General features: G+C 42.1%; 1 protein-coding gene across 4 annotated transcripts in view; it reads left to right on the top strand.

The window, feature by feature from the left end:
- The window catches only part of gad1 (glutamate decarboxylase 1), a 48211-nt gene extending 35209 nt beyond the window's left edge, over positions 1–13002 (top strand). For all 4 annotated transcript variants that reach the window (XM_033024002.1, XM_033024005.1, XM_033024004.1 and 1 more), the window contains 3 exons: positions 7235–7342; positions 8565–8654; positions 11335–13002. In XM_033024002.1, coding sequence (XP_032879893.1) covers positions 7235–7342; positions 8565–8654; positions 11335–11508 — 372 coding nt within the window. In that variant the 3' untranslated portion in view covers positions 11509–13002. The remainder of the gene's footprint in view (positions 1–7234; positions 7343–8564; positions 8655–11334) is intronic.
- The last annotated feature ends 6868 nt before the right edge of the window (positions 13003–19870 follow it).

Here is a 19870-nt window from a genome sequence, read left to right on the forward strand (position 1 = left end):
TAAAACGGGGAAGGCGGCTCAACCATGGCTAACGAGGGAAATCAAGGATAGTGTTAAATCCAAGGAAAAGGCATATAAATTGGCCAGAGGAAGCAGCAAACCGGAGGATTGGGAGAAATTTAGAACTCAACAGAGGAGGACAAAGGGGTTAATTAAGAGGGGGAAAAAGGAGCATGAAAGAAAGCTTGCGGGGAATATTAAAACTAAAAGCTTCATTAGATATGTAAAAAGGAAAAGATTAGTGGAAAATGTAGGTCCCTTACAATCAGAGACAGGTGAATATATAATGGGAAACAAAGAAATGGCAGAACAGTTAAGCAAGTACTTTGGTTCTGTTTTTGGAAGACAAACAATTTCCCAGAAATACTAGGGGACCGAGGATCTAATGGGAGGGAAGAACTGAAGAATCCACATTAGTCAGGAAATGGTGTTGGGTAAATTGTTGGGACTGAATCCCCAGGGCCTGATGATCTGCATCCCAGAGTACTCAAGGAAGTGGCCCTAGAAATTGTGGATGCATTGGTGATCATTTTCCAATGTTCTCTCGACTCTGGATCAGTTCCTGTGGACTGGTGGGCAGCCAATGTAACCCCACTTTTTAAGAAAAGAGGGAGAGAGAAAACGGGGAATTATAGACTAGTTAGCCTTACATAAGTAGTGGGGAAGATGCTAAAGATGCTAAAGAGTCGATTGTTAAAGATGTTATAGCAGCGCATTTGGAAAGCAGTGACACGATCGGTCAAAGTCAGCATGGATTTATGAAAGGGAAATCATGCTTGACTAATCTTCTGGAATTTTTTAAGGATGTAACAAGTGGAATGGATAAGGGACAGCCAGTGGTTGTAGTGTATCTGGACATTCAAAAAGCCTACGCCAAGGTCCCACACAAGTGTTTAATGTGCAAAATTAGAGCACATGGTATTGGGGGTAGGGTATTGGCATGGATAGAGAACTGGTTGTCAGACAGGAAACAAAGAGTAGGAATGAACGGGTCCTTTTCAGAATGGCAGGCAGTGACTAGTGGGGTGCCGCAAGCTCGGTGCTGGGACTCCAGTTATTTACAATATATATTAACGATTTAGACGAGGGAATTAAATGTGACATTTCCAAGTTTGTGGATGATACAAAGCTGGGTGGCAGTGTGAGCTGCGATGAGGATACTATGAGGATGCAGGGTGCCTTGGATAGGTTGGGTGAGTGGGTAGATGCATGGCAGATGCAGTATAATGTGGATAAATTTGAAGTTATCCACTTTGGTGGCAAGAATAGGAAGGCAGATTATTATCTGAATGGTGTCAGATTAGGAAAAGGGGAGGTGCAACGAGACCTGGGTGTGCTTGTACATCAGTCACTGAATGTAAGCATGCAGGTACAGCAGGCAGTGAAGAGAGCTAATGTCATGTTGGCCTTCATTGCGAGAGGATTTGAGCTTAGGACCAAGGAGGCCCTACTACAGTTGTTCAGGGCCCTGGTGAGACCACACCTGGAATATTGTGTGGAAATTTGGTCTCCTAATTTGAGGAAGGACATTATTGCTATTGAGGGAGTGCAGCGTCGGTTCACCAGGTTAATTCCGGGGATGGCGGGACTGACCTATGATGAAAGAATGGGTCGACTGGGCTTGTATTCACTAGAATTTAGAAGGATTAGAGGGGATCTTATAAAAGCATGTAAAATTCTTAAAGGATTGGACAGGCTAGATGCAGGAAAAATGTTCCCGGTGTTGGGGGAGTCCAGAACCAGGGGTCACAGTTTAAGATTAAAGGGATAGGCCATTTAGGACTGAGATGAGGAAAAACTTCTTCACCCAGAGAGGTGTGAATCTGTGCAATTCTCTGCCACAGAAGGCAGTGGAGGCCAATTCACTGGATGTTTCCAAGAGATAATTAGATTTATTTCTTAGGGCTAAAGGAATCAAGGGATAGGGGAAAAAGCAGGATCATATTGAATGGCAGTGCATGCTTGAAGGGCCGAATGGCCTACTCCTGCACCTATTTTACTATTTTCTATGTTTCTATGTTTCTAACCCAATGCTTCCTCCAGCCGCTCACTCCGCATTGCCCCACTCGGGGCTCATTTCCCTCATTACTGTCGGTATCTGAAGAAGGGTCTCAAACCGAAACATCACCTATTGTGTAGGAAGGAACTGCAGATGCTGGTTTAAACTGAAGATAGACACAAAATGCTGGAGCAACAACGGCACAGGCAGCAGCTCTGGAGAAAAGGAATGGGCGACGTTTCGGGTCGAGACCCTTCTTCAGACATCATCTATTTCTCTTCTCCAGAGATGCCACTGTATCTGACCCGCTGAGTTACTCCAGCCTCATTACTGCCTCCCCCTGGACACCGGCGCTCCGTCATTACTGCCTCTTCCTCTGGCTGGAAGCTCCTTCATTCCTGTCTTGACTGCGTCCGGGTGCTCCCTCAATCCTGTCTATCCCCGTGCCGGGGGCTTCATCATTCCGGCCCCTCCTTCTCCCTGGGCCTCCCTCATCGCTGTCTCTCCCTGGGCCCGATGCTCCCTCATTCCTGCCTCTCCCTCATCAACGCTGTCTGCATGCTGTGAGTTGCCAGTCACTGGAGTGTGTGCCGTTTAGTGGAGAAGGATGATAACCCTGGTTTAGAGAACACCAAAGGCGTAAACAATATAAAAAAGGCATGGGGGGGGGGAGGGGGTGAGTGAGGTAGTAGAGTGGGAGGTCAGTGCATCTTCTCAAAGACAACGGAGGTTCAAAGGGACTTAGATGATCCCAGTCCCCACACGAAGCTACAGTGCATTCAGAAAGTATTCGGACCCCTTCACTTTTTCCACATTTTGTTACATTACAAACTCACCTTAAGATGGATTAAATTCATTTTTTTTATCATCGATCTACGCACAATACCCCAGAATGAAGAAGCGAAAACAGGTGTTTGGAAATGTTTCCCAAGCAATTAAAAATAAATAACTGAAGTATCACATTAACATAAGTATTCAGACCCTTTGCTATGACACTCAAAATTGAGCTTAGGTTCATCCTGTTTCCATTGATTATCCTTGAGATGTTTCTACAACTTGATTGGAGTCCACCAGTGGTAAATTAAATTGATTGGACATGATTTGGCAAGGCACACACCTGTCTATATAAGGTCCCACAGTTGACAGTGCATGTCAGAGCAAACACCAAGTCATGAAGATGAAGGAATTGTCCGTAGACCTCCGAGACAGGATTGTGTCGAGACACAGATCTGGGGAAGGTTATAAAACAATTTCTGCAGCATTGCAGGTCCTGAAGAGCACAGTGGCCTCCGTCATTCTTATATGGAAGAACTTTGGAACCACCAGGACTCTTCATAGAGCTGGCCGCCCGGCCAAACTGAGCAATCGGGGGAGAAGGGCCTTGGTCAGGGAGGTGACCAAGAACCCGATGGTCACTCTGGCAGAGCTCCAGAGTTCCTCTGTGGAGATGGGAGAACCTTCCAGAAGGACAACTATATCTGCAACACTCCACCAATCAGGCCTTTATGGTAGAGTGGTCAGACGGAAGCCACTCCTCAGTAAAAGGCACACGACAGCCTGCTTGGAGTTTGCCAAAAGGCACCTAAACAAGATTCTCTGGTCTGATGTAACCAAGATTGAACTCTTTGGCCTGAATGCTAAGTGTCCATTTTGGAGGAAACCAGGCACCGCTCATCACCTGGCCAATACCATACCTACGGTGAAGCACGGTGGTGGCAGCATCATGCTGTGGGGATGTTTTTCAGCGGCAGGAACTGGGAGACTAGTCAGGATCGAGGGAAAGATGAACGGAGCAAAGTACAGAGAGATCCTTGATGAAAACCTGCTCCAGAGCGTTCTGGACCTCAGACTGGGGCAGAGATTTATCTTCCAACAGGACAACAACCCTAACCACACAGCCAAGACAACGCAGGAATGGCTTTGTGACAAGTCTGTGAATGTCCTTGAGTGGCCCAGCGAGAGCCCGGACTTGAACCCAATCGAACATCTCCGGAGGGACCTGAAAATAGCTGTGCATCGACGCTCCCCATCCAACCTGACAGAGCTTGAGAGGATCTGTAGAAAAGAATGGGAGAAATTACCAAAATACAGGTGTGCCAAGCTTGTAGCGTCATACCCAAGAAGACGAGGCTGTAATTGCTGCCAAAGGTGCCTCAACACTGAGTAAAAGGTCTGAATACTTATGTAAATGTGATATTTCCGTTATTTCTTTTTAATTACTTTACAACATTTCTAAACACCTGTTTTCGCTTTTTTATTCTGGGGTATTGCGTGTAGATTGATGATAAAAAAAAAAGAATTTAATCCATTTTAGAATAAGGCTGTAACATAACAAAATGTGGAAAAACTGAAGGGGTCTGAATACTTTCTGAATGCACTGTATTAAAATCTGCCCACCTAATTGCTTTATCTGAAGATAGACATAAAATGCTGGAGTAACTCAGTGGGACAGGTAGCATCTCTTAGCAACGGAACGGATGACGTTTCGGGTGGAGACCCTTCTGAGACATCATCCATATCCCTCCATTACCTGTGAAATATATCCATGTGAACAGTTTTGTGATATTTAGGAGGTAATATTATGATCTTATAATGGATCTTATAATCAATGGCCGAACTGATCTACTCCTGCTCCAAATATAAATGTTCATATTTTTAATATAAATACATTTTATATTTAATTTAGAGAAACAGCATGGAAACAGGCCCTCAGTCCACCAAATCCATGCCAACCATCGATTACCCCTTCACACTAGTTCTGTTATCCCATTTTCACATCCACTCCCTGTACACTAGGGTCAATTTACAAAGGCCAATTAACCCACAAAGCACCATGCAGTCACAGTGAGAACGTGTAAACTCCGCACAGACAGCACCTGAGGTCAGGATCGAACCCAGATCTCTGGCACTGTGAGGCAGCTGCTCTACTAGCTGCGCCACTGCACCACCTGAGAGATTTTCATTTTAGCAATACCATCAATATCATAAGTCGTCAGTATAATCCCCAGTCTGAATGGGGGTGGGGGGAGTATGACAGATTCCCTCAAATGTTTTACTATAACAATAGGGAATGGAGGAATGGAGAAACTTTCTTTCACATCTCTTTGCTGAAAGAACAAGATGCAGACAGAGACTGTGCCCTGTAGTGGGACAGCAAAAGGAGTTGTAGTGGTTGTATCTGACACTAGCTCCAACCTTTGCCTGCAGTTTTATGAAAATGTGTTATTGTTACTAAAATCTGGATTAACTGGGGTAGAAGGGAGGGAAATTTGACGTATTGGGCAGGTGATCCAGCAGCTTTGGTAGAAGAGATAGGACAAAGAAGAAATGAAGGGAGGTTAGGAATAATGGACAAGAATTTATAATTCTGAGAGGCATGTGAAAGCAATGGAATGAAGTTATGAAGTCAGAGAAGCAGTAAAAGCATTCTTTCACCATTTCCTAAGTGTCTAAACCAGAAGAGATTGTGCTGTTGAAACACCTGTGTAATATCAGCAAGTTGACAGACAGGTAATCCTCCTCCTCAGTCAATGTTTGTGATTCAGCAGATGCAACACGACTCAGTGTAGTCTTTACAGATGTAAAATTAACTCTTTATTATATTGCACATGTGAGTTCCTCCAGATGGCCATAAGGTGCAGTACAGGAGGAATAAGCATAATGCCGCTGTCAACATTCTACAAAAGTGACACCACAACACTGCATCTATTTGTTTGTGCACGTCGGGTAGATTGCATTAGTCGAAACAGGGTGGACCAAGAGAAAGGTTGAACCATCTGCCCAACATGCGCCTGAAGCCCCGCAAACCCTTCTAGCTTCAGTCAAATCCCTGGAAGACTTTGACTCCAAGACTGAGTGGCGCAGAGCCTGGAAAGATGCCAACACCAACAACGGAGAGGTCATCACAAACCCCACAGTGAAACCACCGGGTTATGACCTCCATCGCAAGCAATGGCTAAACCTGAGCAGAATCCGCACCTTCCATGCAAGAACACCCCACCACCGGCATAAGTGGGGGATGACAGACAGCCCTGCTTGCGACTGCGGACATCCAGACCAGAACATCCCACACATCGTGAATGACTGCCCACTGAGGCCTTTCCCTGGGGGCATCAAAGCCACCCACCCAGTAACTGATGCTGTCCTGGCCTGGATGTCTACCCTTGATCTACAACTTTAGGAGAAGGAGAAGGAGAAGGAGAAGAAGAAGGAGAAGGAGAAGGAGAAGAAGGAGAAGAAGAATAAGAATTCATAATTGTTCCCCAGAGAGTTGACCAAATCGTCATGCCTTAAAGAACATAGGGCTTCTTACCCTATACCTCTTGTCTCCCATTTCTCTTGCCAAATGTTCTTGTTTTTTAAAATCCTATTCAGTGCCCTCGTGCTCACTTTCTGAAGCCCTTTATATAATTTGCCATGGACTGATACATGAGTCGAATAGTGACTGGTGGTAATTTCAGGTTCTACATAGAACAACAAACATCTCTGTTCTTTCCTGTCTTTCTGGGGTTCTATTTCATCTGGAACTGTAGGAGAAAGAACAAAATTGCAGTGATCGATGTCGAAGCATCTATATCTGGTTGTTTAGGAGACCCATTAACTAAGCAATGAATTCATCCTTTCCCTTTACACAGTACTAGATCTGGAATTCTTTAATTGGTCCCTCAACATACTGATCTAGGAAACCACCTTGTACACTTTCCAGGAATTCACTCTGTACATTGTTAGTTCTAACGTAGTTTGTTCAGATTATATGCAGATTGATATCCGCATGATTAATGTATCACTCTGTTACACACACACTCTAATATCCTCACTCATTCCCTGCCTTACATCTACAACTACAATAAATAACTCCCACAGTGCTTTTTGACCTTGTGATTCTAAAACTATAGCACGTTCTGCTGAGGTAAAATTCTTTAATACCATCGCTAATCTTCCTTTTGGCCTGTCCTTCCTGAATGTTGATTACCTTGGAATATTTAGTTCCTAATTTTGGTCATCCTCTTCTCCATTTATTTAATGAAGTAACTCAATTTGAGAAGTATAATAAGTTATATAATTGCTTATAATGTTCAAAATATTTTGCTCCCTTTAATCAACATTAGTATTAACAGAATGTTTTTGTAATTTAAAACCACTATATTGGTTTCATACATACTGAATTTCAAAAATGGTTTTAATTTCAGTGCACTTAATGGTTTAATACCTAATATTTTTTCTTGGTCATTGCAGGGAACAGTGGGATTTGAAAACCAAATTAACAAATGCTTGGATCTGGCAATGTACCTCTATAACAAGATAAGAAAGAGGGAAGGATATCAAATGGTATTCGATGCAGAGGTAAATGTATTGATTTTCAATTTATTTTCTCATTCATTTTAAAAACTGTAACTAACACCTAATTTCCTCCTTGATGCTGATTAAAAGGATAATAAGCAACGCTTTTTGCACTGTATACCCTCTGATGTAATATCTGTGGCACCTCTTTCAATCACATTGCCTCTATCTTCCAAAACATTGTCAATGGACCCTCCTGATTTCAACAAAACAGTCTTTGTTTTTGAGCAGTTTACATCATGCATTCACCCTTCTCTTCAAATGCATCTGTTTTGTGTTCAACTCACGTGGGCAGTTCAGGAAAATGAGTTGTAGAAGAATAGCTTTATTTGTTAATGTCTGAGGAAGAACATAGACACAGTCATTCATATTACGTTTGTTTTCCTGAAAACCCCTTGCATTGTAGGTTCTCTGGATGTATGCACTGGCTTATTTGGCATCATTGGGATGATCCTTAGCAACTGCATTTGCAGTGAATTGAGATAGAAATCGCCATAGGATACATTAGATTACTCAAAACCTGAAAAATCATGCCCTAAATATTCCAAGTGACCACTTTCCATGGTTATTCTATAACTGATCCCCAAGAGTTGAAGACCAATATTCAAAGCATATACTTTTGATTCTGTAACATTGAAGGGAACAGTTATATTGTCAGTTCAGTGCCCAAACATTGCACCACAATGTCAGTGGAGCAAAGACCGCTGACTACAAACTGTCTAACTCTCCCATTCCATGAAGACACAAGGAACTACAGATGCTGGTTTACAGAAAATATACAAAGTGCAGGAGTATCTCAGTGGGTCAGGCAGCATCTCTGGAGAACTTGGATAGGTGATGTTTCTGGTTGGGACCTTTGATTGTAGTATCGATATTCAGATGAGAAATTCAGGCTCCGTGTGTTCATATTGTTGTGAATTTCTCTGGAATTCTCTGCCACAGAAGGTAGTTGAGGCCAGTTCATTGGCTATATTTAAGAGGAAGTTAGATGTGGCCCTTGTGGCTAAAGGGATCAGGGGGTGTGGGGATAAGGCAGGTACAGGATACTGAGTTGGATGATCAGCCATGATCATATTGAATAGCGGTGCAGGCTCGAAGGGCCGAATGGCCGACTCCTGCACCTATTTTCTATGTTTCTATGTTTCTATTGGCCTATTCAGTTGTATATGCAATCATTAAAGCGAGAGATTTTTTTCCAATTTACTCATGTCCATTTCTTTCGTAGCCGGAGCACACAAATGTTTGCTTCTGGTACATTCCATCAAGTATTCGCGAAATGCCAGATTGTGAAGAGAGAAAGGAAAAGCTTCGCAAGGTAAAATTCCAAATTCTGCATGCAATTGTAATTGCTGAGCTAATTAAAATATTGATTTCAGCAGTAAATGTTAACCAATTGTAATAACATACATGCTTGTGATATCATTTTTGTGATGTTAAACTGTCAGCATGCATGCTTTATTGCTAAATGTAATACTGGAAGTTGTCTCAGACAATACATGTGAATTTTACAGTGCTGAACTGTTCAGTCTTACATCTGCACCGCTTTTGTATGCACTGTGCTTGCAAATGTTGTGCCTGTTTATAAAAATGCTAAAAGCTGACAGGGACCTTACAAAAGCTTGTACAGCACCACAAAAGAAGAAGGCTGATGTTAGGGTTTGTTCTGAGGGACCACACATTTACCCGATATTAATCACTGTTTTATTAGATAATGGCAGTAGAGAAGCTTAAGCAATTTGATCGAGCTATTCAAAATTGGGTGCTGATAATACAAGTAATGAGAAATGGGTTCCAGTGACAGAAGGATCAGTGCCCCATGCATGCAGATTGTCGGTGATTGGTAGAAGAACAGATGTGACATGAAGCCGCATTGCCATAGTCATACAGCATAACAACAGGCCCTTAAGCCCAACTTGCCCATGCCAACCAACATGTCCCATCTACATTGGTCCCACCTGTGTGCGTTTGGCCCATATCCCTCTAAACCTATTCTATCCATGTACCTGTCTAAATGTTTTTTTAAATGATGTGATAGTACCTGCATCAACTACCCCCTCCGGCAACTCGTTCTATATACCCACCACACTCTGTGTGGAAAACGTGGTCCCTCGTGTTCTTATAAAGTTTTTCCCTGGTCACCTTAAACCTATGTCCTCTGGTTCTCGATTCCCCTACTCTGGGTAAAAGATGGCATTTACCCTATCTATTCCTCTCATGATTTGTACACCTCTATAAGATCACCCATCCTCCTGCACTTCAAAGAATAAAGTCTTAGAACTTTTCCCTATAGTTCAGGCCCTCGAGTCTTGGCAACATCCTCGTAACTCCTTTCTGTACCATTTACAGCTCAACAATATCTTTCCTATAACAGGGTGACCAAAACTGAACACAATACTCTAAATGTGGCCTCACCAATGTCACTCAACTGTAACATGACCTCTCAACTTCTATACTCAATACTCTGACTGATGAAGGCCAATGAAGGCAAAATTGATAGGATGGTCAAGAAAGCTTGACTATCCTATCAAATTGTGATGCCACTTTCAAGGAACTATGTACCTGCCCTCCTAGATCCCTCTGCTCTACAACACTCCCCAGAGCCCTGCCATTCACTTTGTAGGTCCTGCCTTCATTTGACTTCCAAAAATGCAACACCTCAAATTTCTCTGTATTAAACTCCATTAAGCATTCCTCAGCCCACCTGACCAACCGATCAAGATCCTGCTTACTTACTAATCATGCCTTGTACATTCTCATCCATATAATTGATATAGATGACAAACACCAATGGGCCCAGCATTGAACCCTGAGCCCATTGGTCCGAAAAACATCCTTCCACCATCATCCTCTGCTTCCTTCCATGAAGCAAATTTTCTGCGAGTAAAAATTGGTCGGCATGAAAAAAATTGATACTTTTTACTCCTAGGTTTAGTCGAAATAGGTCGTGGTAGGTCGGCATGTTATCATAGGTGACCAAAGGTAATCGAAGGTAGTCGAGTCCAATTTTCCCGAGTGCATCGACGATTAAATCAAAGCTGGTCGAAGCTAGTCTTCAACATAGTCGAAGGAGGTCGAAGCAGGTCTTCTACATAGTCGAAGAAGGTCTTCTACCTATTCGTAGGAGGTTCTCTACATAGTCGTAGGAGGTGTTCCACTTAGTCGAAGGATGCTAAATTTTTGTCGATACAATAGGACCATGACACTCTCCTTAACTCGCCATAGTGGGACAGGCCCTATAGGGTTCAATCTGATTCTGATGGGGTGTCAAAACAAAAGAGCATAATTTTAAGTTGAGAGGTAAGGGATTTAAAGGGGACCTGAGGGGAATTTTTTTTGTACAGAGAATGGTTGATATCTTGAATGCGCTGCCAGAGGAGGTGATGGAATCCGATAGACAGAGAGTGCTGGAGTAACTCAGCAGGTCAGGCACCATCTCTGGAGAAAAAGAATGGGATCAAATTATGTTTAAGAACCATTTATACGGACATTTAATAGGCAAGGTGCAGAAGGATATGGTCCTGATGTGGATAAATGGGGTTTGTGCAGATGGGCAAAAATATTAGCATGAAAGTGGTGGGCCATAGACCCCATTTCTTTGCTGTACAAGTCTATGATTCCATGATTCAATGAATAGTTCCTTGGTTCCTCTGTGGTTTGCACCATTTTGCAGATTTCTGTGCCTTAAGCAGGGGAAATTGTTAATTTAACATAAATTTCAATCATTCATGAACCAGATTGTCTGTAAATACCCTGAATATATTGATTTTGGGAATATAGTCTACTTTGATGGTCCAGTAAGCTACAATTCTTATTTTGCAACCCATAGTTCTAAAAATACTATCTTACCTTGAGGATTGTGAAGCACTCATTTTTTCTTGTTTTTATCTTGTGCCTTTCTTTTCCCTTTCTGAAATTAAAATTAGTAACCAACAGTTTATTCTTTTTTTATATGCCCCTCTTCATCAGGGAAAATTCATCTTTTTATATTTTCGCAGGTTGCTCCAAAAATAAAAGCACAGATGATGGAATGTGGCACCACAATGGTTGGATATCAGCCTCAAGGAGATAAAACTAACTTCTTCCGCATGGTCATTTCAAACCCAGCTGTAACGATATCTGACATTGACTTCCTGATTGAGGAGATTGAACGACTGGGAGTGGATTTGTAATTGGTTACATTGGTTCTGTTTGCTATTACTAAGCAATGTTTTCTTTTGAAACTGATTAATGTACAATAAATGTGTTATTTAAAGATCTGTGCAACACATTTTAGTACTGTCAGGCAGTATGCAAATCTATTCTTTAGCCAATGATTATTTATTAGAAGTAATTATTTAACAGATACAAAATCTAAATACATATTGTTCCTACATGTGAGCCTCCATGTGTATGTTCCTTTGAAAGAGCTCAGCAATCTAAACTGTGAGTACTGTGGAAAATGTGCAGTGAATCTAACCCTTAGAGGTAAAATGTAACTCTATCATAGTAGACTTACCTAGACTGTGCAGATCCTTTTCGTAGCTACACTGTGTCAGGTGCTTTTTGTCATAATGTAAAATTATGGAGTGTAAAGCACCAAATTTTATTCTAGATGCATTAGTTGTGATTTTGGGGTAAGAGTTGCATTAATACTGTAACAGATGGAAACTAAATGTCTTTTTAGAAAAAAATATTAATTTTGTGTAGATTGTGTATACAAATGTCAACTGATTTTTGTGAAAAGGAATAAATGTAATAGTTTTACAGTAACAAAACTGTTTAAATATGTAGGTATATACCAAAATATTTGCTTATTTATATCCAGAAATTTACTGTCTTACAGAGGTGTCTAGTATTTTCTTCCATTTGTATGTACTGTATCTTTATTTATATATGATATCAAAGTTCTAAATAATGTTTATGGTATTTTAGTGTATATGTGAGCCAAAGAATACAGCAAAATAATGGTGATAATAGTATTTCTATTTAGTGTGGCAATTGTGCAGCCTTTAAAGTAATGTGGAATATATAGCTGCACCTGCTGAACACATAAAGTATTATATGAAATTGAAAACTATCTTAAATGTACTGTAGTTTGTGACTTTATTCACAAGTTGGTACGTGAATTTTCAGATATGGTGACTAGATATGTTTTGACTATTGTTAATCTGTTTGGTGTAGAGCTTTTTCATAAGGCAGAGTCCAAGTGTAGAAAGCAAGTTTGTATTTGTAGTTCAACAAACACCTAAAACACAAGAATGGAAGAAGCAAAAGGGCGGTATCATAAATCATTGTTCCTAATCCAAGTTCTACGAAATGAAGAGAGTAATCATGCTATTATTTTAGAGACCAATTTTAATATTTTAATGTTAATAAGTTTGGATTTGTACAAATAAGGCACAATTCATGCTTTTATTACTGTTGAAGTTTACCCAAGCTTGTCATTTGTTATATTTGTTAAAGAACAGAATTCTTGATAATTTCAATGAGTATTTAAAATTAATTTGGTTTGGAATAGTTTTGGTTAATCTAAACCAAATCACCAAACTGTAGCTAGTTTTTAATCCCTGAGAGCTATACTTTTCAATTCAGAAGTTAAAACGTTTTTTGAGAGTGTTATCTATGTACAATTCTCCCGACAATGGTGTAGAATAAAGAATAAAGTGGGAAAATGTTGTCAAATGCTATTACAATAAATCCAGTGTTTTATTACGTCTACTGTACAAACACTATAACAAAAATGGATTATAGGAAATAACCGTGCAAACTGAGCAGATAGTCAAGAATCTGACATGTCGTTTTGCTTTCACAGCTACAAAAGGCAAAAGTGAAGTTGAAAAGCTGTTTCTTATCCTCAGATATTGGGAAGCATGTTCAGGTGGCAAACGTAAACAAGCTCGCATGGTAATTTTGAAATATTAACACTGTCCACTCTACACCCATAAACGTGTGGCAATAGACTTATCATTCAAGAGAGAAATTACTTTGTAAAAGAGGTTATATTTTAATAGTTTTTAATTGAATCACAGCAGTCTATTTTGAAAAAAAAATTAAACATATACATTTCAGCATTTGGACAGGCCTAAATTTGAACACATTTTTTCAAAAGGCAGGGCGTAAATAAGGTTTTGGTATTAATTAAACATGCACGCTCTTTCAAAAACATATAAATTAAACACGCATAAAACACAAAGTGCTTACACATATATTTGAAATAACGTGCTCAAATTTAAAGCCTGTTTAAATCTATATGTTTAATTTATATGTTTTTGAATTATACGCTGGTTTTCAGGAATGTAAGCCCCACGTAAAATGTGCGGTGCATATATATACGCATTAGCACATACTATTATATTCAAACTAAGCTCTGTTATTTCCTACAAAGTGGGACCCATTGGGTTCCTGTCAAATGGGAGGCCTGGTCCCCCAACACAACCCGTTCCACAACTCAATATTCCACCACTCATAGCCCCCAACTGCGCAGGCGCGGCTCAATTCCCCTCATCCCCCAGTGCTCCCTCCCCCACCTCTTCATCCTCCCTCTTCTTTTCCCTCTCCTCCTCCCCTCCCCCAATCCCTCCCTCACCTCTCCCTCCCTCTCCTTTCCCTTACCCTCAGTCACTCCCTCCTTCCCTCCATAACTCCTCTCCCCTTCCTACCCCCTCCTATCCCTCTATCCCCCACCTCCACCATGCCTCACCCCCCCCCCCCCCCATCCCCCCCACTATTTCTCCTGACCACCCCCACTGCCCTTCTTTCTTTCTATTCCACACTCCCTACCTCCCCCCTCCTCTCCCTCTATTCCCCTTCCTCACCAACTTTCCCCCCTCTCCGTCACTACCCATTCCTCTCCCTCAATTCCCCCACTCTCCCTCCTCACCTCCCCATGATCTTTCCCCTCTCCTCCTCCGCTCCCCCAATCCCTCCCTCACCTTTCCCACCCTCTGCTTTGGCCGAGCCTAACATTTGACGCAGCTCTTGTCAAAAACCTTTAACAATTGGGGGAGGGGAGGAGGAGAGGGGAAAGATCATGGGGAGGTGAGGAGGGAGAGGGGGGTGTGGGGGTGGGGTGGGGGAAGGCGGGGTGTGAGGGGGAAGGGGGGTGTGGGAAGGAGGGGGTGGTCGCAGCAGACGCAGGTCGCACTCTGCTCACCCCGCACCTTCAGCGTTCGGCCTCACACAGTAGCTCCCAGTTCCACTCCGACTTTACTCCGAGACTTCCGGTTCAACTTAACAGCTCCCTGCTCGTCATGCTGGTCGCCACAGAAGCAGCCCGCACGCTGCTCTCTCCCCGCACGCTGCTCTCTCCCTGCACGGCTTGTGGACTAATTCAGCACGGCACACGGACATAAATACGTTTATTGGCCAAGTATTCACATACAAGGAATTTGCCTTGGTAACACATTTTCCAAATTACCTTTCTTGCGTCATTCACAACATATTCCTGCAAGTTTGATTTTAAATGAAATTGACACACATGGACTATGGGTCGTTTTTATTCTTTCTTTTGTGGACTTGCATCTTGACTCCCTCAAAAAAGACGACACATTCTGCAGTATTCTGCATCAAAATTGAGACTTACTGTAGATGCATTCAAGGTATTCTCCCTGAACATTTCATTGCCTGGTCTCAGGAAATGGTCTTAAATAGCAGATGCAGTCAGACTCACATTTCAGAAATCATCTTTAATCTAAGTGAAGAGAAGAGAACTGCTGATGCTGGAAATCTGAAAAAGGAAAACATGGTATTGGAAAAACACAAAAGGTCAGACAGCATCTGTGGGGAGAGTAATTGGTCCAATCGTCAAGTTAACGGGATCTAAACCATAGCTAACAATGAATGACCTGTGGAGAGAGTAAAGGGCCTGTCCCACTTGCGTGTCCTTGGCACGCAAATTACGCGACGTCGTATGGCCGCGCGGGGTCGGTCCCACTGAGAAGCGCGGAGGGGTATGTAGTTGTGTGCGACATCGCGCGGGGCTCCAAAATTTTTGTAGCGAATGAAACCTTTGCACGTCAACGGCCAGTCGCGTAACTGATGGCCAAAGTGGGACAGGCCCAAGACCCTGGCGTGATGCAACATCTCACCTCCAAAAGCAGAAGCAGGCAAACGATCGCCAAGCTCGGCCTGGGGCTCACGGCCGTTGCGGTCCGGATCCGCCCCCACTTCTACTCCCAGAGCGGGGCCAAGAAAATTGAAGATAGACACAAAATGCTGGAGTAACTCAGCGGGACCGGCATCATCTCTGGAGAGAAGCAATGGGTGACATTTCGGGTCAAGACCTTTCTTTCAGACTGATGAAGAGTCTCGGCACGAAACATCATCCATTCCTTCTCTCCAGAGATGCTGCCGGTCTCGCTGAGTTACTCCTGCATTTTGTGTCCATCTTCAAATGACGTCACGCGCTCCAGACGGCTGTGCGTACGCATTAAATCACTCTCGACCTTCGCGGGACCGCCACGCCTCAACGCGACCACGAGGTCGAGTAATTAGCGTGCCAAGGACACGTAAGTGGGACAGGGGCTTAACTCTATGTTTTAAATCAATGTTCTTTGAATTCTGATGAAAGGTATGGCCTGAAGTGTTTATCCCGCTTTTCTCTGTCCACAGATGCTGTCTGACCAGATAAGTATTTACAGCATTTTGTTTTTATCTAATCTAAGTATGTCTCAAAAATATTTTAAAGTTAGGGAATATTAAGGAATGACTTTATAAAATTTTCAACTTGTGTACATGTACACAATTTCCTTGGCATTTTCCACCAGTGTTAAAGTTATACCTCAACTTTGCCATTGCATTTCACTTTAAATAGCTCGCACAAAATTAATTGATGACAGAATAATACTGATAGTTTGCAGTGTTCATTTCTGTTAAGAGATGCACTACATAAAGTTTCATAATATATTTAGCATACTCTGATCAAGCCATTAGTTGTAAAGTACCGAAAAAAGTTACTTGGTTGGGTACAATAGTTTTGTATAGAAGTAAACTGTGTGTAGACGTGCGAAAATCGATGGAGTGAAACGTCTGTTAATTCTTCGCCATAATCCGTGTTTTTTTGTGATGATACACCCGGAACAGCGAATGGGCACCTCTAAAACGTTAAAAACTAGATTGATGAACAGCAGTCAATCACGTCACGAACTGTTATATGCATACTATCACCTTTTTATCTACAAAAAGAAACATTGACCATAAAGGTTCAAAGGTTCAAAGGTTGATGTATTGTCACATACACCTAGATGTAGTGAAATTCTTTTTGCCAATGCAGCACATTAAAAAAGGAATACAAACATAACAATAATAAATAGCTTTAACATAAAAATCAAATCAAATCAAAACATAATCAAACAACATGTTCTTTTTTATAGCTATAGTACACTGAAATCACTGGAGTCTCTCGGCAATAAAATATAAATTCATCAAAATAACACATAAAAATGTCTTTAAGTCAACTGAATTCATGATACCCCTCATGCCCCTGACATGAGGTAACACAGACAGTCCTTTCAGGTGAGGCAGGGGTTCACCTGCACCTCCTCAACCTCATCGACTGTGCCCATTGCTTTCTGTGTGGGTTCCTATACATCGGCGAGATAGAAGCGCATACTGGGCGATCGTTTCACTGAACACATGCTCAGTCCACCTTGGCCTACACGAACTCCCAGTTGCCAAACATTTTAAGTCCCCTTCTCATTCCCATACTGACCTTTCTGTCCTGGGCCTTCTCCACTATCAGAGTGAGGCCACTAACAAATTGAAGGAACAGCACCTCATATTTTGCTTGGCAGTTAACCCAGCGTTGTGAATGTTGACCTCTAATTTCAAGTAACCCCTACATTCCTTCCCTCACCCCTTCCCCCCCACCCCAGTCATCTCTTTCCACTGTTTAGTATCCCTTCATTATCACCCCAGCCAGCAATGGGCCATGCTGGGTTCCACCCTTCCAGCCTGTTACCGGCCCTGCTTTATTCTGGCATTTTGCTACCTCCAGTTCCCTCCCTTCTACTTTCAGTTCTGTCCTCCTCCAGTTCCTTCCCCTCTACTTCAGTCTGAGGAAGAGTCCTGACCCGAAACGTCCTCCATCCTTTTTCTCCAGAGATGCTGCCTGACCCGTTGAGTTACTTCAGCACTTTGATTCTATGATATCCTTAGTTTTGTGAGGAGCCAAACAAAATTCAAAAGTATCATAATAAAAAAAATATTTGCCCTTTGAACAGTTCTTTCTTAAATATATGATGTACGTTTCAGAATTATTTCTAATGTTTTTTTTACATTTTGGAGGTTTTTACTCTTGTCAAGTTAATTTGTTTTATTATTGTCCTTTTTATTAAGTTGTATTTTGATCTTAATTTCTTTTTTTGTGATAATAATTTTAGGGAGTTTTACACTTGTTTGAGCACTCGTAGGTAGGTAAAATGGTGGGGACCTGGGGAAATGTTGCATTCTGTAGGAGAATGAGAATGAAAAGTTACTAGCGGATCATTGTCAAACTTCATGAACTTTGTCAGAACAGGGCCTGTCAGAGATTTATTTACAGGAATACTGTGACTAAAAGTAGGTTGGAGTTTCCAAGGCGTGGAATTCAATTTCTATTTCCTCACAACTTTCAATCATCAACCAGGCAGGTTTAGTTTAGTTTGCAGATACAACACGGAAATAGGCCCTTCGGCCCACCATGTCCACGGCAACAGGCAATCCCCATATACTAGCACTATCCTACACACAATAGGGACAATTTATTATAACAAAGCCAATTTTACCAAAGCCAAGTTAACCAAAGCCAATTAACCTAGATACCTGATCTTCTTTGAAGTGTGGGAGTAAACCAGAGCACCCGGAGAAAACCCATGCAGTCATGGGGATAATGTACAAACTCTGTACTGACAGCACCCTTAGTCACGATCAAACTCGGGTCTCTGATGCTGTAAGGCAGCAACTCTACCGCTGCACCACTGTGCCGCCTCATGTCAGGAGTGATATTAAATAATCTCCATAATTTGGCAAAGTACAACACCACAACATCCACCCCTTGCAGGACAAAGCAGGCCAATGATTTGCATCTTGCCAATCATCTTTAATATTGGGCTGGACTTTCTGTTTATTTGTAAGTCAGTGAAGCTTGCCTGGCAGTCGTTGGCCGGAGTAAGTCCATGGCATAAATGGCATAACCTTCCTCCAAGAAGCAGGTTGCTGGTTGATGCCCTACATGGGTGACAATCCCCGTCTCCTGAATTGCGTTGAGAGCAGGTTGAGCCATTTGCCCTCCACTCCCACCAACCACTACAGCTTTTTGTCCTGCCCTCTACTTATTGTCTAAACGATCAAATAAATTATCAAACCTTTAAAAACTATTGAAAAATAATATGAAAAATAATTAAGTGTATTGTCAGGTAGATTAAATGTTATTAAATTGCAGAATACAACCTAGGGAACCAGAAACAATTAAAGTAATTGACTCGAAAAGTTAACTGTCCGTATCTCTCCACTAATGCCTAATGTAACCCAACCTTTTAAAAAGGGAGGGAGAGAGAAAACGGGGAATTACAGACCAGTTAGTCTAACATCGGTGGTGGGGAAGTTTCTGGAGTCAGTTATTAAAGATGGGATAGCAGCACATTTGGAAAGTGGTGAATTCATTGGACAAAGTCAGCATGGATTTATGAAAGGTAAATCATGTCTGACGAATCTTATAGCATTTTTCGAGGATGTAACTAGTAGAGTGGATAAGGGAGAACCAGTGGATGTGTTATATCTGGACTTTCAGAAGGGTTTCGACAAGGTCCCACATAAGAGATTAGTATGCAAACTTAAAGCACACGGTATTGGGGGTTCAGTATTGATGCGGACAGCGAACTGGCTGGCAGACAGGAAGCAAAGAGTAGGAGTAAACGGGTCCTTTTCAGAATGGCAGGCAGTGACTAGTGGGGTACCGCAAGGCTCAGTGCTGGGACCCCAGCTATTTACAATATATATTAATGATCTGGATGAGGGAATTGAATGCAACATCTCCAAGCTTGCGGATGACACAATGCTGGGGGGCAGTGTTAGCTGTGAGGAGGATGCTAGGAGGTGGCAAGGTGACTTGGATAGGTTGGGTGAGTGAGCAAATGCATGGCAGATGCAGTATAATGTGGATAAATGTGAGGTTATCCACTTTGGTGGCAAAAACAGTAAAGTAGATTATTATCTGAATGGTGGCCGATTAGGAAAAGGGGAGATGCAACGAGACCTGGGAGTCATGGTACACCAGTCATTGAAAGTAGGCATGCAGGTGCAGCAGGCAGTGAAGAAAGCAAATGATATGTTAGCATTCATAACAAAAGGATTTGAGTATAAGTGCAGAGAGGTTCTACTGCAGTTGTACAGGGTCTTGGTGAGACCACACCTGGAGTATTGCGTACAGTTTTGGACTCCTAATCTGAGGAAAGACATTCTTGCCATAGAGGGAGCACAGAGAAGGTTCACCAGACTGATTCCTGGCATGGCAGGACTTTCATATGAAGAAAGACTGGATAGACTTGGCTTGTACACGTTAGAATTTAGAAGATT

Source organism: Amblyraja radiata, chromosome 7, assembly GCF_010909765.2.
Source record: "Amblyraja radiata isolate CabotCenter1 chromosome 7, sAmbRad1.1.pri, whole genome shotgun sequence".
NCBI lineage: Eukaryota > Metazoa > Chordata > Chondrichthyes > Rajiformes > Rajidae > Amblyraja > Amblyraja radiata.